This window comes from Mixophyes fleayi, chromosome 5, assembly GCF_038048845.1.
Source record: "Mixophyes fleayi isolate aMixFle1 chromosome 5, aMixFle1.hap1, whole genome shotgun sequence".
NCBI lineage: Eukaryota > Metazoa > Chordata > Amphibia > Anura > Limnodynastidae > Mixophyes > Mixophyes fleayi.
In genome coordinates, this window is record NC_134406.1 from 203,152,010 (window position 1) to 203,174,190 (window position 22,181).

A 22,181-nucleotide genomic window follows, 5' to 3' on the forward strand; every position below is an offset into this window, starting at 1 on the left:
AGCTATCTATCTTTTCTTTTTTTACCCTAACTTTCTATATCACCCACTGTTAATATTGCATTATTTTATCCTAATCTGTTTTCATTCTAACTTAATGCATGTATTACCTTATATATAAACTGGTGAAGCAACTACTTCCATTCACAGTTAGCAGTGAGGCTGTGCTCATTTTAAATACAGTAGCCTAGCTAGAGTGATCTTTATCTGAGTGCATTTCTGCTACTGTGGCATGAAGAGTTAAAGTCTGGAGGTGGGGACTCAGCTAGCCCTGACAGACTGGGAGGAAAGGGTCAGGACAGCAGAGGGAAGAGAGGATCGGTACACCTTATATGAGCGCTCAGACTCCTATTATCCCAGGTCCTCTCCATTTGTCAGTGTAACCTCCTCCTGGGCACCGGCAGAGTGCACAGATAAAGATCTCCCTTTGCCAAGTCGCTTGTACTAATGCTGCATGTGGCCGGGAGTGAGAGGCTGCAGGCAGAAAGTGCAGTCTCTCTACTTCTCTTTCCACAACTCGGACTGACTGAAACATGTTGGATTGGACCAAAGGCAGAGTGTAAAAAGTTTGGGGGGACATGTTCTCTTCTTACCCCTTACTGATAACACCTATGTCTTGGGTGCACAAAGATCTACGGGGAATTTAATAGCCGGCGCAAAGTTCTCTCTGCTTACTTTACACCCTGAATAGTTGTGTAACACGTCCCAGAAGTGATGGCATCAGAGGTTGTTTGTGGGCTCATCTTCAGATTGCTTCTACCAGTATGCCTTCTTGTGGGTGAGTGATCATATGCTGTTATCTCCTATACACTGTTAACGTCTGATATCCAAATATAATACAGTTTTAGTAAGTGACCCAAATTTGCTGTGTGTCCTTCCCAGTCCCACTTCTCTTCCCCCCTCTATCAGTGATCAGTGTGTGTGTTTATGGATTATTACATGTATACTGCCACCTCATCTATAGAAGGCTGATGTAAATGTAGTTTAATCGAGCCTCATCTAGCAGCTCATCTGATTGCAAAGTGGCTTGCAAAGGCTTGGTTTGCCCCGTGGCTGTCACTGAGGTCAGGCCATTGAGGTTACGTTTAATATGTTAGGGAAATCCTGTCCGCCGTTTCCTTAGTAGTTATCTTCCCCAAAATCATCGGCTCCTTTCATTGCTCAAGATAAATTGTTCTGTCTTGGACTGAGACCATAACACTCCAGGCTTTCTTCTTTTTTTTTTTTCATTCAAAGTAATGTCTTACAGTAGCAATTGCATATGATTCATAACACACTAGGTATATGTATACTCTCTATGCATGTCACTTCATTACAATTATTTGTTACTTATTGTAAGGTGTGTTTAGTTCAAGAGCATTCAAGTAAACACATTGCTTTGACATTGTTTTGAGGGAAGTTTATGCAGTTATTGAAAAGTAGCACATATTTTTAAATATTTCCTAATCTAGTATAAATCCTACTGTAAATTAGGTAGTGTAACAACTTTTACCACAATAATAAAAAAATGAATTAACAGATTAGCAGTCATTCTGAAGAACATTAATATTTCAGAGAACACTCTCAGTTGTTCTAGGATATGCATGCAGTAATGCTTCTGTACCCTAGCACACAATAGAAAGCTATGGAATATTCAGTGGAGAGTTGTGTAATTACTTCCCCTGCTTTATTGTGGAACAACACTCCAAATAATGATATGCTAAATGTAAAATTAAACAATGGTAATTTTCCAAAATAATGTTACAGTCGCAAGCAGTTGCTCATGGTGGATCTCTGATATAATCTTTTTGCTGATGAGTTTAGCACGATTGATCACATTGTTATGGGTTTTTTTTTTGAGATGACAAAATACACATTTTGCATCGGATTGTAAGCTTGGGTAGAAATTAAACAATATTTCTCCTGTTCGATTTTTCGGTGAATGGTAATTACTCAGTGTGTGTTCAATCTCTTGTAACACTCCGTCATATTAAAATATACAACTGAATTTAAGTTAGTTTTTTTAAAAAAAATAAATCTCTATGGTATCATATATTTATGTTAATTTAATAAATGGTTAATGGAAAGTAAGTCTCCCTTCTGTGTACATATAGTTTTCTTAGTGTATGAAGCTGGTTTGCAAAGCAAGTTTCAGCACACTCAGGGCAGAAGAAGGGGTAGTGGATGGTAAGCTCTTGAGTTCATGGTTCTAATTTTCCATTATTATTTATGTGTACATCTTAATTTCATAAAGTCATAAACTTCAGCAGCATTTTTAATGCCTGTTAAGAGCTATTAGATATGTTAGTATTTTGTTACTAAAACACAACAATAAACATAATTATAGAATAAGTTTTGTTATTGGGTGCGCTGTGCTTCACCTTTGTAAAGAATTGCTGGCTGAGATCAACATCTGTAATGTAGCTTCAGGCTATGTGTGGTTAGTCAGTTTTCTGGTTTGCTTGATGACTAAGAATTGTCAGCCAGGCTGAAAGATGAATTTAACTTGATGGCAGCTGTTCAATGTTTAAATTCATTCTTCTTTGTCTGATATATTTTTATAGATAGAATTCAGCACTTGGACTACAGAGGTTCCTTGCTTCGAATGAGAAAAAAATAAACTTCATTAATTTTTACAGTACCTACAATATTTCTCAGAAATATTAGTCAGGCATGTGCTTAGTAAACTCAGTAACCCTACTCTTTGGATGGCAAATTTCTTCCCTTTCCTGTATTAAGTTATGGCCCATATAATCCTCTGCTAATTCTTTAGAGTCCTGTAGCATTCCAGGGACAAACATCTATCTATGCTCCTTCCTGCATTGCTACTTCAAATCTTGTAAAACACTTTACCGCATGAATATGCAACATTAATACATTCCTTTACTTTCATTTAAAAAGCTGTTATTGCCTCTTTATCGTTTTATACATGAGACCAGATGGTATATTTGCAGTAGGATGCTTTCTACTGTAAACGCACCGTATCCACAACTTTCTTCACAATATTCAGTAGCAACCTTGACAAATTTCTCTTTTTGTGGCAATCCTGTCCATTTTATGACTAATTGTACTTACGTTCTGCAAATGATACTTGGTCAGTACCCCTAATTAGCTTAGCACATGTAATCTTTACGCAGTGATATCTATAGGAGTGTGGTGGTATTAAACATAGCCAGTTTATTATGATTAACATATTCCTCGCTGCACTTTTACAATGAAATCCATCTTCCTGAGCCTGTCATGATGTCACTACTAGATTAGCGGAAAGCTGATGTTCATACCAATGTTGTCATGTTTAAGAAAATGCACATATAGCGGCAACATCAGAGATGACAACCACTGCTAAGTCACTATTGATTTAATGACATAGTCCTGCTTTTTCCAAAAGCTTTTCTATTTTTATAATCAGTTATTCTTCAGTAGGATATACAAGTCACTTTTGTTGAAGTCACATGATTAGTTGTCATCTCTGGAAGAGGTTTTTGTTGTACTGAAAAATGGGGTCTGATGATGTGCTAAGTGAAATCACAATAACCTACATATCAGTTAGCTTGATATGACAAATCATATGTCATTGAGCTCTCACTCATTTGCATTAATGCAATTTCTACTCACAACAGCTGCCAATTGTCCACAATTTCCTGGGACACTCCAAGGTTTTCAAAATGTGTCCCTGGGGTTTTTGCCCTAGAAAGTTGCTATTTTTCAGTGTTCGTCAATGTACCTAAATTACATAGAATAATTTCTCTTTATCTGCATAGTCTCTAAACTTTACAGAATAACATATATTGAGTAGGAATAGGTAAAATCCAAACGATACATAATAATTACATTCAGTAAATGTGTCATGATTGACACTGTAGTATTCCAGGTCCATCTGTCTTGCTCAGGTACACCTCCCCAGCAGTCAAAGCATTCCTTATTTTAAGATATTGGTAAATATGTAATTATACTATAAGTACAATAAATTGTATGAAGTATCATATTTACATCAGATCGGATGGGCTTTTCTTTGCCCTATAGACTAGTAACTGCATATCTCTCTCTCTCTCTCTCTCTCTCTATATATATATATATATATATATATATATTGCTCTTGTAAGGTCTGCAAATAACATTGCTTGTAAAAATGATTCAGTGCAATTACTTGTCAAGTGCTACAAATGGCATTTGGCACTTTTTCTTTATATTTTGCTTAATAATTCAGGTCTAAAAGAGGCATTCTAGACACCTTTAATCCTCCCTTTGAACAGTACATATTTTGTGGTACGTTACAGTAAGGAGTTGCAGCACTCTGTGTTCAAATCTAAATATCGCAAGTGATAAGAATTTTAAGTTGACTATGAGATGGGAGAATAAGTTCAGTGAAAGGGAGTGTAACAGAGGTGTATATTTGGGTTGGGTGGTTAATGCAGCATGTACTGTAACACATTCTTAATTCCTCACATTATCAATCTTTATTTATTAACATATTACATAAGCCTCTACATTAAAATATCTTGCACTTGAGTAAGAGTTAAAGTCACAGTATTTTATTGTACAACTTTTACAAACATGATTTCCCACAATATATATGACGTCATTAAATCATTCATTCTTGGATGGCATTGCTTGCCTCCTAGCATTGTTGCCGTATATTTATTCTCGTAATGTAAATGTGATAGACGCTCCCTAAAGCATCTGCTGTATTGCTTTAAATATGTGTCTGCACAGTCTGCAGATAGTTCCTGCACCTTTCCTTATGTCAGGGTGCTGCTACAAGATAAGGCCGTAAGGGAGTTAACTGTACTCATCGTTACCAACTGTCTGCTTCTTGCATGCAGTTCTTAAACTCTATTCTTATTATCTTAAGATGGTATTTATTGAAGGGATAACATAAAATCTATTAAAATGTATAAAACATGACCTGATGGGAATTGCAGCCCTCCAAGGTCTACCAAGACAGTATTGTGCCTGATTTACTTTGACTCTCTGGCTCAGAAGCGAAATTATTTTAGAAGGTTGGCAATTATGTGTGTGGATAGTGTTACAGTAAACAAAAATACATTACAGAGAAGTCTCAGTGACATGAAAAAATGTATTGTACCGTTAATAATATTCACTTCCACAGAAAGCTTCTGTATTTTGCTTTTATGTAGAAGGATCGAAGGCATAGGAAGCGTTAAGTGATTTCATCATTATCTGACATTAGGAAAATATATTACTTGGTAAATTGTTTAGGCCGGGTGAGTTTTTGGTAAAGTGGTATAACATCTCACTGCATTATGTCTTCCAACAAGAATCACTCTTCAAATTGGAAATCAATATTATTTTTTTAAAATTGTATAAATAAAATATACATTTGTTCAAGGAGGTCAAGCAAGCAGGATATATATCCATCAATCCTGGTGTTCTGAACCTGACGGTCTGAACAAAAGCCAAAACATAGCTTGTCAAGCCCTATAGGGTCCATTTCATCCCACCTTTGTGAACTTGCTTGTTGTGTACTACAAACTAATCCTGTTAAACAATAGTTACGTAATTAAAATCATGCTTATTATTAATGAGGAAGTGAAAAATGAGTTGTGAAGCTTATTCACATAGATAATTTGGATCTCTGATGAAAAAGGGCAAGAACCTATGTCTCCATTGTTAAAGACCGAGTAATAAGCAATATGATGTTTGACTAATTATCCAGATGCTTTCATAAAGGTTGTGCAAGGATTGTATTGATCGACTGAATGCTTTCCTATTTCCTCTATGCGGAAATATCATGGGTTGTTTGCCACGCTTTTGACTTCTACTCAACTGAATGGTATTATGACAACTCTGTCAAATCAAACCAGTACAGCGATGTTTCTTGTGCTGTGAAGATATACTGCAAAAATAGTGGAAAAAGTGCTTCTTATTGCTACATCATGGACAAGACCTTTAATGTTTCCGAAACACTACAGCCAACCAACCTCTTTATTAGAGCTACCCCGCTCCTATCAATACCACTTATACTGGTACACGCCTTTTAAACTGTCCCAAGCACTCTGAGCCACCTCAATCCTCTTGTCTCAGCTGTGCCCTTTTCGCACTAGATTGTAAGCTCTCTCCCTAGATTGTGCCATTTTCCAGTAGATTGTAAGCTCTCTCCCTAGATTGTGCTATATTCCACTAGATCAGTGATGGGCAAACTACGGCCAGCGATAGGTTCTATCCGGCCCGCCAATATTTAAAAAAAATTCATTAAAATAGGCATAAAATTATTAGGGCCAACCCTGTGTGGCAGAACCTTCATTTTTATGCCTTCCCAGCTATTTCCTCCATTACACTTCATCCTCCTTCCTAAAAGGACACTTCATATGTCAATCACTCAACACCTGCCCGCCCCCTAATGGCTGAGAGTCATGTGAGAAGAGATGGGCTTGGCCATATACTAAGGCGGATTTCGATTGGCTGCTGTGTTGTCAGTTAGTGGCTCACCAGAAAGACGGATCTGCAACAACCTGCTGAAATAAGTGCTGTGTCTGTACGATCGCTGCACTTATAGAGGTAACACTGCTATATAACACCCTCCCGTCCCATTCAAAAAATTTGTATTATATATTTCGATATTTGAGTTTTTTAATAAATTATATTGGCCCGCCTAAAGTTTTTCTTTTTTATTTGGCCCGCTCCTGAAAAAGTTTGCCCATCACTGCACTAGATTGTAAGCTCTCTCCCTAGATTGTGCCATTTTCCACTAGATTGTAAGCTCTCTCCCTAGATTGTGCCATTTTCCACTAGATTTTAAACTGTCTCCCTAGATTGTGCTATTTTGCACTAGATGTAAGCTGAACCCTCCCTACCCTTTGTTTTCAAGTCAACATTTAACAAGTAACAAAATAACTATTTTAGATGTCCGGAAAAAACTATTCTAAATAGCCAAGATGCACAACATTTTGTATAAAAGCACTAGCTACTTACAGCTGGCAAATAGCGGTAATAAATTGATTATATTAATGTAATGTTAAAGACTGGGCTAAAATGTGTTTACTGTGGTTTATAGATGATCATTAACATGCAATCCAAAGCAAGTCTTCACTTTGAACCAACCATGCCTATAATCAATATAAAGAATAAGTTAAAGCACTTATCCCTCTAAATACACGTGAAAGCATACATATTCAATTCTCCTCATTTACAATATATTCTGATGCAAGTGTAGGTATAGCAGCAGGGGGAAGAAAACAGATTCATTACACAAGAATAATTCAAACCAGAAATTAATCTAGACATTATGGATTAATAACCATCTTCAACAAATTATATGTAATTACTGTTTGTCCTTCTCTCTGAATTCTGACCTTAGTGCACAAGGCTTACCTCTATAATTTAGCGTGCCATTCATGCACTATTTTAGTTTTGATTCTCATAGATATTGCCAGCAGCATAGATTATAAATGATGATGATGATTATTAATAATAATATAAAAATAATGATATTTTATCACTGATAATAATACTAGTAAAACTACTATTGCTACTACTAGTGGTAGTAGTAACAATACTATTGTCATTAACAATTATTATTATCTATTATATATTAACATACAGTAATATACAATTTAGGTTTTAAGTCACACTTATTGATGGTGTAGTATCAAATTAAAGACAGAAAGTATAGCCTATTAAAATACCAATTAGCCTACCAAATTTTTGAAGATTGATATGACAGTGTATGTATTAGATGTGACATAGCTTTTCTTTATTTAGACAATGAGAAAATAAAGTCTAATGTAACATATATAATGTAGGCGATCTTAACCTATTTTTTGTCCATTGTTATGTGTTTAATTAGTAAAGTACTTTCTTTTAATTATTTTACTGTTCTCTACAACTAAAGTATATTTTTTTACCAAATATAATGAACTGATTATTGAGGTCTTGCACAAAATGAAATACTAAACCATGATGAATGATTTATTATATCTTGGGAGCACACTAAAAATGGATTGGTCACTGTGCTTTGGTCCCTGACCGATAAGATAAGAACCCTTTGTAACAAATAATGATCATAGTCCTGCAATTTTAGTGGTTTAAGACTAGCAGCCGCCATTGCTAAGAGCAAAGACATTCCCATAATTAATGATCAAATTGTCTAATATTTGGAGAAGTACCGGTACACAATATCAATTAAAAGTCTGCTGCAGCATGCAGAAAATTAATATCAAGAAGTATTCAACATGCAAATATTAACCAATAGAAGACATTGCAATTGCAAACACAAAGTCAGAGATGGACCATGCGATTGCATCATTGCAAAGCGGGTGGGGGGTGGTTTAGGCTGTGAAGACATGAATGGCGCCATCACACAGTCTCCCCCACTTGCCCTTTGGACCTACCCTCGAAAAAGTAGACAAGCATGCACAGAGGGCAAATATCAAAAATTGTTATGCCAAAGACTGGCAGCAGGAGATAACATGCCATAGGTTACACAAAACAACACATATGGTTAATGGTGGGTGTGTTTCTACATTATGTTATACAAATGCTCTTTTTAAAAGGATAAATTCATGCTCTGCACAGCATACTATCCTAATATATTATACATAGAAATGACTAGCATAATACACTACAAAGTACTGTACACAATGCTAATGAATATCAAGGACGTGGTTGGTATAAAAACAATACATACATAGTAATGTGTGATATGATAAGAAAAGAAGTTAAACACTGTGTCAAATACTGACCTTATATAATCTCATGGCCCGAATATCAGCCCTGTACGGACATTATATCAGCACCAGTAACCCCACAGTATATCAAAAGTACAACCTATTGCAGCGAAGACACCTTCTTCACAATCCTTTAAGCACAGCCATGTCACCTGGCAAATCCAAATAGAACACAAGCTGCTTCGGAATTTTTCTCAAGGAGTTGATCCTGGCCTGTGCACTTGGACCAAACACAGGACAAGGGACTTACCTATTAGGGTCCAGTCTGTGGGGTTTTGGGTCTGTCAAGGATCAGGGGTTTTGTTATGATTAGAGGTACTGCAGTGGAGGGGTTCACAAAGTACCAAGGTCTCAGTTTAGTGTCAGTCAGCAGTAATTATGGTGGGTCGGGTTGAACTTCAGACTCCTTCCCCCTTCCACTGTCCCATCAGATTATGGAGAGGGGAAAGTGACTGCTGAAACCAATAACTTTCTATCTTAGTTTGGAAACAAGTTAACTTCAGCAGCGTAGTCATCTAGGTCCAGCTTCGCAAAACTATCCTTCACTAATTGATTAAGGGTTCAGGCTGCCCTAGGCTAATATACTCATAGAGCCCCCTCGCCTTCCACGCCATGCAAGGCTAATACACGCTAGGTAAAATCAAGCTTCTCCTTAGTTTACATACCAGCTTCCTCCAAACCCCCCACCCCCACCCCGCACTGTGTTTTCGAAACTCATCTCCACTTGTCACAATTTTGCACCCAAAAAATGTGACCTTTAACATAGAACAAACATGTAGACAACATTTCAAAACCTCTCATGGAATTAAACCTTTTAAGTAGCTTTATTTAAAGGTTGATATTTTCTCCCTTTTATCAGTAGACAAGTAAAAGTTATTGCTTCTTTCAGACACAACTTTGCAATTTGTTGCCTTGTATTATTGATATATGAAGTTATGCCTTGACTTGCCAACACCAGCACTGCCAGGATTATGCTTTCCTCCCACTTCTTTAAGTTATTTATGTAAAAGCTATTTAATCTCCATGTTCATAAAATGTTTGTGATGGTGTCATATGTTGTGTAAATTGATGGATTATTAATACCTTAAGAATGTAGAAGCCAGAAGTAGAATATTTTTTCTTAAACCCACTTTTGTGTGTTTCACCCATATGTTGTATATAATAAGTGTGTAACTGACAACATTTTAATATTTTAAAATAGAGACACTTTGCTATTGATTTGGTGATACTGTCTTGGTGCTCCCTGATGCACTACAATCCCCATCATGTCATATTTTCTGAATTTCATTACAGCATATATTGTTGCCTTACTCTTTAATAAATTCTAAAGTATAATGCAGGCTCCCCATTTGCCACTATTATTATTATAATTTATTTATATAGTAGCAATCATATTGTGCAGCACTGTACATAGAATACGTAATCATTTGCATCAGTCCCTGCGCCATAGGAGCTTACAGTCTAAATCATACTTGCCAACTCTCCCTGAATGTTATGGAGACTCCCTGAAATAGGGATGAAGAGTCTGACATGCTCCCTGATGCTGAGCCAGTACAAGACGTGGTTGGCTTCGCCATCTGTGGTATGATGACACAGTTCAGAAATTGTGTCCTATGTCCATGTATTGGTGCCTATGGAGGTGCTCATTTTCATGGAGACCAAGATTTAAGCAAAGACTGACAGTAAGACAAAATGACTTCAGTAATGGAGACAGAAATGTAAAAGACACTTCTGTCTCTAGAGATTCACTAGTTATTTTTATTTAACGCATAGTTGCCTACTCTCCCGGAATGTCTGGGAGACTCCTGCATTTCTGGGAGACCTCCCGGGAGAGCAGGACAACCTCCCGGTTCTCGCCCCCGCAATAGATAAGTGGTGTTGGGGGCGGGGCTTAATGACGCAAATATTGTGTCATCTTAGCCCTGCCCCTGTTGTAATTGGCCAAAATTGTGACAGTCGTTTATGGGGCGGGGCCAAAATGATGCAATTCGACAAGCCATGCCCCCGCACGCCCACCTCTCCCTGGATCTCCCTGAAGCCAACTAGAAAAAGTTGGCAAGCATGTTCTAAATTCCTTGCCACACACACTACTTTGTCAGAAGCCAATTAACCAAACATTAATTTTTTGAAATGTTGGAGGAAACCAGGGCACCCAGAGGAAACCCACTCAAGCACAGGGAGAACATACAAACTCTGTTGTGAGGCAGCAATGCTGACCACTGTGCCACCATGCTGTGCCACTGAAACAAAAAGGTGGAACTTTGCATTGCAGAAAGTCACTCTTCAACCTAGCTAGCCAATCATATTCTACAAATGTTATAATATGGAGTTATGAAATGGTTATGTAATTGCATGTACCTTTTGGCAATTAGCATGCGAAAACCATCTCTTAAAGTGAAAAAGTACTGAATTATGCCACAGCTTAGTTTACCTCTATTCACCATGAATGGTTTAAAATGAAAGGCTGCATTTTTATCTGCTATGTTAAATGGGTTTTACAGGATCTAGTTGCTGGACTTGTAGCCACAATATATTCTAGAGGGAGTGTGCTAGTAGCGGGCAAAATAACAGGCCACCTAAAAGTGAAACAGAATCAAAAGCACAGTTAGCGAGACATTTTAACCCTGAAGGAAAATATGTAAAGTCACAAAGATCTATTCATCAGTGACGCACTTTAGAGCACGTCAAGGAGTCTTTTTGTTTGATGAAAAAAAAAACATTTGCCTATTTTTTTTAATGACCAGAGTTTCCTGCAGAGATTTTACATCATCGCACCATGCATGTAGCATGCATTTCTCCTCCTAAATGTTTGCTACTCCAAAGAAGTTGACATCACTATTCCCAATGATGTGCCTTTAAATGCATGTATTTGCAAGTTTTATAAAAGTGCAAATATGATGTTGAAATCTAAAGTGAAATGTTTGTCCTAACTGTCCAGTGTAGTAATATAGTAATATAGAAAGATCTGCTTTATTGTGACACCATGTTCATCTTCCATGACTTTCTGCCTGAAGGTCTATTATCACAGAAATCATGAAATCTATTCCAGTTTCAAATTTCCCAATTTTAGATTTTTTAACATTCCATGTGCTCCAGTTCTGCTATAAGAAAAAAAAAAAATACTCTGCTAAACGTACACCACAGAAAGAAAAAGTGCTTGTTGAACATCTCTTTAATATTTAATGTTATTGTGTCCTTTTAAAAGGCAGTAACGCCAGCTAGACATCAATGGCTTCTATGTTTGTGTAGTGATCAATAAAAATAGCTTGTTTTTACGTGTTAATTTGAAATCTGATCTATCTTAAATCTACCCTATTTTTAAGAGGAAAAACAAGCTGTATCTACACATTAATGTCTTTCAAAAGACTTGTTATGCAAGAAGGAAATAGATCTGCAACGCACACTGGTTCTGTGAGTGTTCTAGAGTACAGAATAAACAATAGTGCACAATTGCTAACTGTCTGCTACTAATTTTTAGGGTCAGTCTTAGGTTATCCCTAGAATTGTTTGACCATGGAAATGTCCCTGTTTTTCATTATTGATTGACTGCACAATATAATTCTTCACAATTCTCTGTTAGATTTAATTCTTAACATTTTGTTAATCTCTTGCAGCAATCCCATGAAAGCTTTTTTTTTTTTTTTTTTACATAATCACTGGCAGGCTATAAGACGAATCTTGGTATTTACCATTTTTCCTTGTTTTTTACATCAGGCTACTATTAATTATTTACAATTTTCAAGTACCATGGTAACCACAGTCATCTGATATAGTGAGCAGAGAGGCTTTGGAACGCCCCTTTGAGATCTGTCTGCACCGTGACATCCAGCTTCTCTCACTGCCATCATATGACAAGCCATTTCTGCTTTCCAACCATAGAGCTCTTGAAAAGCCGATAATGATTTGGAGGAGGATAGCTAAAAAAAATACATGCTATTTACTTGCTATTTAAAGAAAAAAAAATGTATGTGGAATTGCTGCTTTAACATTTATGGAAATATAGGGAAATATTTAAAATACAAATAAGTATTCTATGAGCAATTCAGTAAGCATGACATAATGGGGATTGTAGTGCTCCACTGTACACTGTACACAGTACACTGTGACAGTTTTCCTCACAATGCGCTTATATGCACTAGCTCAGCATCAAAATGTTCCTGGAAACTATTTTAAAATGTTGTCTATTATGGTAGTGCACATTTGAACTAAAGCATCTTCAAGAAATGAAAGACATTCTAATAGCAGACTTATCCTCTAGTTTTAGTTTTCCTGACAATGATAATACAACTTAATAGTGCTAGATTCATTTTATCTGCCTCTGTGAGGAAAAGCTAACATATCATATACCCTCTGACGCAACATAACACATTGGACTGTCTGGAAGTTATACACAGAGGGAATTTGCTAGGCAGGCATGAACACATGAATAATGTTTATTGCCATGGATTGCTGCACTATAGTTTAGTATATATTAAGGTAATAACAAGCAAATGTAACCAGTTCATCAAAACATTCAGAGACAAAAAAAAGTTTAGGAATCAACCCCACAGTTTTTATCATTTATAAATGAATGAATAAGAGTAAAGGAGCCAAAGAGAGGAGAGAGCAGGAAGGAAGGAAAGAGAGGGGGGTGGGGGGGGGGGGAGAGAAGAACAAGAAGGGGGCATGGGGGTCTCCAGGGCTTCCTGGAAGTGTCTAGGAGCTCCCTGTTTGTGAAAAGGGGTATGGCAGTTTTGTGAGGATTGCAATGCTGCACAACAAGGTCAGTAAGAATGGCCTTGGGAGATGAACCAAGATTAAGTACATGCAGGGCCGGATTAAGGGAATGGAGGCCCCTGGGCTAAAAGGGCCTCCATTCCCCCATGAGGCCCCCCCCCCGTGATCCGAGCTGCTCAGTAGCACTGATCGCGCCGGGGGCGCCCCTGCCCCCGACCAATCAATACTGCTGCTGAGCACTTTCAAGGGCCCCCTGGATGCCAGAGGCCCCTGGGCTGTAGCCCAGTTAGCCCTATGGTTAATCCGGCCCTGAGTACATGTCATGACTTGTAGGAAGGTGTTTCCTTGAATTCCAGCCACTGGAGCCACATGGTTGTGAACTCAGTAAATCGCTTTGGGCTCAAGATTGAGAGATCACCCATATCCATGTAAAGGTCAGGTCGCCTAAACAATTCTACCACACTGTACGTGACAGTTGACCTCCAGTAGACTAGAATTACAGCAAATGCTGCATTGCTCAAATGTCTAAGTAATGATTTCTTATTCTGATATTAAGACTTCAGAGACATTCAATAACCAGAACTCAGGGCCATAAGGTACTGTACCCCCTAAGATTTCTGTTGAGAACTGGCGGAACTGGCTTCAGAAGAGGGTCAGCGATGGGCAGTCACACCAAATAGCAGGGGTGTGCCTGGCCCCAAACTGCACCTCCAGTAGGACCCTGAGCTGGGACATGCATCAGTGCCATCTCGAGAAGATCTTGAACTGTGTCTCCACCACGAGAAAACTGGTGGAACTAGCCATGGTAAATAGGAAGGCATTCATCCAGCATACCCTGGGAGGGAGTCAAATAAATTGACGATGAGTGTGATATAGATAATAAAAATCATCCACGAGTGATCCTCATCAGTCCTTCCCACATCCCTGTCCCAAGATCCATCATACCCTGGGAGGGAGTCAAATAAATTGACGATGAGCGTGTTATAGTTAATAAAAATCACGTGTTTCCGTGATTGGGAGGCGCAGCACATCCCCCCCCAAAGCTGGTTAGGCCCGGTTAGCTGTATTGTGCAAGTAGAGCCTGGTTTGGAGGTATACCCAAAAATCACAAGAGTGTAAGCCCAATTTTTCCTGCAGGAGCGGGAAGGCACAAATTTGACCATCTGACATCAGCTGGCCACTTTTGACCACTGCCGCGCCAGACCATGACCTGAAGGTGTTAAGAGAGGCCCAGAGGAAAGTCCAGGTTGAAGAAAAGAAGTGTGAGCGGAGATATTTGTGATGAGATATATTCCAATGGGCGGAATCTGGCCCAGCATTGGAGAATAGGCCCAATGGTAGGATGGGAAGAGTGAGGGAGTATGGGCTGCCAAAGAAAGACAGTGTGTGGTGGAGTCCTATCGCGTGGCCTTCAATCCCGACCCACTGTTTAGATTCCGGGGCTCTCGTCCACTTCAGCACCAGGTTAAGTAGCACAGCCTTTGTAGATATTTCATGTAACTCAAATACACATGGTTTCCTAAATGAAAAAGTTCAAAACATTGTCTTCTATGGCAACTATTGCCAACACTTTTTAATCTCCATCTCAATTAATGTGAACATTTCTTTTTTACAAAACGTTGCTCATTTAACTTTCATTTATATGATATATAAGTTATAGAAGTATTAGTTTCTAAACTATTCCTAGACTGACCAAAAGCCACATAAATAGCAGTGGAGCACTGATTATTGCCTTCTGTAAAGCTGGGACTGTTTTGCATACTTAAGAAGCTCTGCCATTTAAATAGGGTATACATTTCAATGTGAACCGTGCAGTTCATTTTAATATTTATTTTAATGTGAAATCTTGTTTTATAGACATGCACATATATGGTGCCTTTTAGCAAAATTCTTGCTTTCCATCATGCAATGCCCTGATACTCAGTCAGGAAAACTATCTATCATCCTGAGCTAATATTATCTCATCAATTAACACCATTAGGCAATGTGAATAAGTGCACAATCCATAATCCAGTTACATGATGTTAAAGCACAGGAACTAAATGGCTTTTGTGATATGTTGATGCATTTTTACATGTGTGGTGTAAGTAGTGTAAGATAGTTATATGCCCTAGAGAAATAGAACTAGACAGTGTATACAATTAACTGTACAAGACACAATATGGTGGCGAAGAAACAAAAGCTATGATTGGCACCAAAACTTGCTTTGATAATTGCTTTGTAGTATTGTCTTAAATGACAACATATATTTAAAAGTGTAATATTTCACCTGACTTGTTAAAATGTTTTTCCAAAGGCAAGAAATACACATTACACTCAAAAGTTATCTATCAGTAATAACAGAAACCTTACCCACTGACAGATCCGAGGTCAATTACAACAGTAGAAAGTGCTGGGGTGTAGCACGTTTTTTCATGTGTAAGTGTACATTACTAGAAATGTGCTTTGTCAGCACATAACCTCAAAGAACTGCCTACTATCTCAGTTGAACAACTCCCATAGTTTGCATTTTTTCCACCCCTGTTTATGTATTGTACAACTTAGTTTTACTTGATTTTACACTTGTTATGTATTTTATCTATGGAATGTGCATGCAAAAGGCTTCCCATTGAATGTAGTAGGTGAGTGCTGATTACTGCCAGCACCGAGGTATTTTAAAAATATGATCATTTGGGCAGCTACAAAAATAAAAGTTCACTAAGGATCATAAATGCAATGCTAAGTGCAAATTGGCTCTTGTTTTTACAATTATGAGAATGGATGTGTGAAAAAAACATGGGGAAGGGGTACAAAGATATGCCCAGAATGATGGGATGAGCTAGTTAGATCTTTGCTATTCGCAGAATTTAGTGTTCCACCTTATTAGCATTTTTCTCCCCATGAAAGGGTTTAACTTGTCCAGAATATCAGTGAGAATTAACCTCATATCTATATTTTACATGGGAGGCATTTTGCACCTTACATTTGCCAGTTTGCCGATAAAGTGTATTCTAGGCACTATCAAGCAATGTAGTAAAATCATTTAAACACACAAAAGTGACAACATGTAATAAAGACAGTTCCGATGCCCTGTCACTCTTAGCATTGAATCAAACTATAAATGAGACTAAACCCAGCAGACTTTTAGGGAAAAATGTGAAGCATTTTATTTAATGAATTGGCATTTTATTTTTTTACCCTGACCATTTTACAGATTATACACCGATTATACACAAATGTAGTTGCAGTTTGTTTTTAAGGCATATTTTTATTCCAAGGGCCAAGAAGTGGGGATGCACCCTGAAATGCGCTAATGTAGAGTTGGACGCAAGTCCAACTGATCAGCGCAAAAGCACTTTTGCCCAAGAATCCATCATAGTTTCACTTTGACTGAGACAGATCTCCACCTTACACCTCTCTGCGCTTAGAGAGATGGAACAGCGAAGGTAGTGAGCGAGCCTAGCAATGTAAAGGCGTGTTCACGCACATTACATGCTATGCTGAGTTAAAAGCAGCCACAGATAGGTCTCTAGGAGACCTATATATTTTGCAGGTGATTTCTCCTGGTGCTATTGACCTTACTGTATTAAAAGAAAGAAGTAAAAAAATAATTACATTTAAAAGAAAGGTGTGCAGCCCCTCCCAAACAGCTTAACCAACCCCAGTGCCGTTTGGGAGGGAGAAGCATGTTTTTTTGGGGTTTTTATATTAATTTATTTATTTATTCATTTATCTGCTTTACAGGGCTGATGTGACTGATACATTAAATTACTGTGTAAATTATGGTATGCGATTTACACTTACGATTTTAGTGTAAATTTCATCGATCTCTATATCAGGCCCATAATATGTTGTAAGATGGTACCTCAGTTAAGGGTCATTGATGAATGTGCAAATGTGCAGTCCTGCAGTTCAAATGGCCCTATCTGTTGGCACCCACCTACTTTTGCATAAATGCACCCATTTTTACGGGTAATCATTTGGGTTTTTTAGCCAATATGGCAGCGTTTACAAGGGCACCGCTCTACTGGCTCCCACTTGCTCCATGCTGTCTGGCTGAAAAAAGACTATGGGGCTCATGTAGAGTTGGACACATAGTATTATCAGTGCATAATATGCTTTTTTACTTCTGCGTCAGCCCAAATGCCGCATTTATGGTTGTGGCTATATGTAGACTGAGTCGCATCTTGTGCTTATGGCTGCTTGTGGCCCCTTACGAAGATGCAGAATGTGGGAAGGAACAGGCATGTAAGGGTGTGTTGGAGCAAATGTGACTTCTGTAGACTGAGGCTCAGATGTATATGCACCTGTCAGGAGATGGGAAACTTGTTGTTCATTCACTAATGTAAGTTACGATCTGATAGTGATGATAGGCAGCGTAGATGTGTAAAATGTATCTTTTTTTTAGATGCAATTTCCGTCTGCGTGTTAGACGTAAATTGCTTCTATAACTCTACATTTGGCTCTAGAAGGAAGCAGGGAGGAGGAACCAGTGAAAGTGTGCAGGAGCCATCAGAGTGGCACCGGCTTTGCACAGGATGTTATTGCACCCACTGAACCTTGTGAAAGCCAGAACACAGTTAAGTACAGTTTTGTGGAGTTTTGTAACATCGGATATCCCTCCCAATCCTGAATTTTACTTGATTTAATAAATAAATAAATAAATAGTGTTCTAGTATATGATTATTCAGACAGTGGGTTAATTGAGTATGGATTTAGTGTCTTTAGGGCAATTTCAAGGATATTCTGTATGAAAAGAAATATTTTCACAGACATTCCTGAAAGGAAGTAGTGGAAGTGCAATGTCCCCTTGCCATATGTAACTGTTAGTTTTCAGCACAAATGTATCACCTTCTAAGGTTTGATGACCAGACCTTTAACAAGTTGCAATTTCTATAACTTAAACAGAAAACTAGTACTGGGGTAGAGTAATAAATATGCCACCATGTTGTGACAACACACGATTGAAACTTTGCCACGTTTCTGTATGTTTTCTTTGGCAATCTGTCTTCAGCTATATGAGTCCAAATATTTAAGTTACTTTTCTGGCAATTTTCTTCTGAATATTTTATTTGAGCAGTGGAATTGAAGACATAAAAATGAATAGGATATGATGGGATGTGAAAGTTTGTTCCCGGAATTTGCAATATGCGTATTTGAACTGCAAAGGGATATTTCAAACAATCTGTTTTTTATATTTTCTATTAGTGAATTGACAAATACTTGTTTATTACTTTTTATTTAATAAAATGTGTTGTTATTATTATGCATATAAGAGAATTACCTTGATTTGTAAATTTATTATCAATTGGAAAATCGTATACTTTTGCCTCCCAAGGACAATTGATAGCTATAGGTTTAATATTAACTGAAGTCAGAATATGAAGCATTAGTATTTTTAAAGTGAATATGCACATATAATTATACAAAATATTATGGGTACATTAATACATAGTAAATACTAAAGTTTAAAATGTTGAACCACTTCTATCTAACTCTATGGGCTAGATTTACTAAGCTGCGGGTTTGAAAAAGTGGGGATGTTGCCTATAGCAACCAATGAGATTCTAGCTGTCATTTATTTAGTACCTTCTACAAAATGACAGCTAGAATCTGATTGGTTGCTATAGGCAACATCCCCACTTTTTCAAACACGCAGCTTAGTAAATCTAGCCCTATGTCTATTTGACATATTGTGAAATAGGTTGAGAGGTGTTTGATGCTGGAAGTTGCTTGGCTTCGCTGGATACATAACTAAACTATTGATAATAGTGTGGATCAGTTAGTTCTTCTCTTTTCTCCTCCCCCTCAGATTTATAACCTGATATCTAACGTAAGTAGTGTGTTCCGTTACCTATGACACCGTTAGTGTCATGTCACATGAAAGCTTTTCACGTAGAAGAAAAACAGCCAGCAAGTACAACATTGTAGCCAAACAGTTTTTTTTGCAGATGTTTAATCAATAGTGTGGCAAATGGAGGAACAATAACAGACTTCAATTAAGTTGTTTTTTTAATCTGCTTTGCTGCTGGCCTTAAACGCTGCTTGCATATTTTAACGGCTGTCAGAGCAGGAAATCAGTTTTGTGTAATGGAAAACCCACCCATTTTAATAGGACACATTCTTTTTTTTTTATCATGCCCTAGGCAAATGGTGTGTTCCCAATGTGTATTATATTGAAAATGCATTGGCTCAAAAACATATTTGACATGATTATACCAAAACAAAAACGCCTATGTACATTTTAATGGGGATTATGTACATTTTAATGGGGAAAATTCAACTTGTATCTATTGTATTTGAATGTTAAATGCTTCATTTGGTTTTGCTGACAGTGGTGGTTATAGTGACCCTCTCTCTGATCACCTGCATTTTCGCAGTTCACCAGCACAATACTAGTGTGAATTTATGTAATACGTAATAACTCTTTGATTCGTGTAAAATGGGGTTCTAAAATAATGTTGCCATTAACAACTTGCAACTAAAGTATTACTGTCGATTAATGTAGAATCCCACAAAAAGTAGAGTACAATATCGATAAATAACCAAACTGTAGGAAAGAAATGCATGTTTGCCACTTTATAAAGATACAAAGATAATTTATTTATAGGACAACAAATTTATTTATAGAACAACAAAATCACTGTTTGTTTTCTGCTGATGGCATAAATGCACTGTTTTGTTTCTGGCCCAGACAACACACTTAGGGCTAGATTTACTAAGCTGCGGGTTTGAAAAAGTGGGGATGTTGCCTATAGCAACCAATCAGATTCTAGCTTTCATTTATTTAGTACCTTCTACAAAATGATAGCTAGAATCTGATTGGTTGCTATAGGCAACATCCCCACTTTTTCAAACCCGCAGCTTAGTAAATCTAGCCCTTAATGTTGTATATCTATGCGTTGATCTGAACTACCAACTCACAACTCTTGTTCCTACTTTGCAAAATATGGCATTAAATATGAACACTCAAGTAAATCTGTCAAGCTGAATGGTGTTTAGAAGGTTTATTAGTAAATCCAGTCTTGTTCAAATATTGGAGTTGGTTTGAAAGACTGGAAAAAAAAAAATTCAAGTTAGTTTATCATTATCATTTTTAGAAAGTCTTACCAAAAAAATAAACAGATGAAGCCTTGGTTCACCTCTCTTAGCAAACTGTAAACAGTGGATTATGGTCTGGGTTATGAGCTTGTATATCAATATTCACAATATGGCTTTGTGGCTGTACATACTTTACATTTCTCTTTTTCTTCTCTTTTCAAATACTTATATGCTATATGAAAATTAATAGTGTTTAACAAGAAAAGTCAACCTAAATGTCTTGCAAATATAAATATTACATAACTTTGTTTATACCCACCAGAAAATGAATAAATGATAAAATGCCTTTAAATTGTAAAGTATAATAAAGTTATGTATAAAAAAAGACATTTACCAGCAGCCTACAGTCAATCCCTAATGTTAATTAGACCCTTTAAAGATAAATTGTCAAGCAATAATCTATGTCCAATGACCAGAAGACAACACTATCTAACTCAAGTGAGAATATGAAAAATGAATTAGTTTATTATGTAGTGCTCTATATGTTTCCAGCAATCCCTGAGCTCAGAATTTATTTTAAGGTTGCTGTACAGATATAAGGTTGATGGTGCACAAACTTGGGGTTTCACAGATAGATGAAGATGCTTCTGTAGCATTGCATACTTACCTACTCTCTTGGAATTTCCGGGAGGTTCCTGAATTTCGGGTAGTCCTGCTAGACTCCAGGAAGAGTAGGCAAATCTCACAGATCCTATAAAATGGCGAAATTCATGGCATTGAATAGCAGGGGTGGGGCTTAATCGTGTCATTAAGCCCCACCTGATGTTCAATACCTTGAATTTCTGTATTTTTAGTGAGGGCGGGGCTATAGTGACGCAACAACGTCGTCCTCCTACCCTTTATCACATGACCTGTTCTATCCCGGAGTACAGATTTAAAAAGTAGGCAAGTATAGCATTGAAAATCCGTTTAACAAAACACAACTGCCTGCTTTATTGTTATGTTATTTCAATTTGGAGGAAAAAAGCATACATCAGCATTTTACCTATATTTTTAAGTGTAATATAAAATGATCACTAAAAAATACTGAATTACTAAAAAACACAACGTTTTATCCCAGTAATTTCTTACTATTATGTAAAGAAAAATCAGCTGCCACTCCTTTCAATGTCCAAGCACCTGACAGCTCTTATGTTATATACATTCTAAACCTGTACAGTAGTAAAGTCTAATGATATTTCAGTGGATCAAAACCTCTATCAAAAATATATATATTCACAATAAAGATTTTAAGCTTATACTTTTTGTGCATCTTGAGTTGTTGCTAACATCACGTTTAAAAATCCTAAACAGGAAGTATACCGTTCTTTCACCTAAAAAATTCACATAGGTGACAGACTAATTAATCCTGTGTGATATGCTCAAAATGCTACATCTTGTTTGTGATTAGCCACTTGCTGACTACCAGCTGTTTATCTACATCCTGTCAGAGCAAAGAGCTGCTCTAACAGGGCTTAGATAAACAGCCTGACATGGGGGCCGTTTAGTGTGTGTTATATCTGACAGACTCTGGGTCCCGTGCTATGCTCGCATCACTCAATGACCTGCGCTCCCCAGTCTGCCTGAGCGCAGGTCATTGAGCTTTTCCTGGTTTATACATCTCACCTAACTCCAACTAACTGTTTAGTTTTAGGGGGTTCTTTAAGTAGCCACTTATTTCACTGTTAGAAAACATTCCTTTAATACAGTGTTTATTAAGAAGCACTTTACTCTGCTGTAAAT

General features: G+C 37.3%; 1 protein-coding gene across 1 annotated transcript in view; it reads left to right on the forward strand.

Moving 5' to 3' along the window:
* The first annotated feature begins 285 nt into the window (after positions 1 to 285).
* The window catches only part of PIEZO2 (piezo type mechanosensitive ion channel component 2), a 377,083-nt gene continuing 355,187 nt past the window's right edge, over positions 286 to 22,181 (forward strand). Inside the window, exon 1 of the mRNA XM_075213287.1 lies at positions 286 to 775. Within this exon, the coding sequence (XP_075069388.1) occupies positions 712 to 775 (64 nt within the window). The 5' untranslated portion in view covers positions 286 to 711. The remainder of the gene's footprint in view (positions 776 to 22,181) is intronic.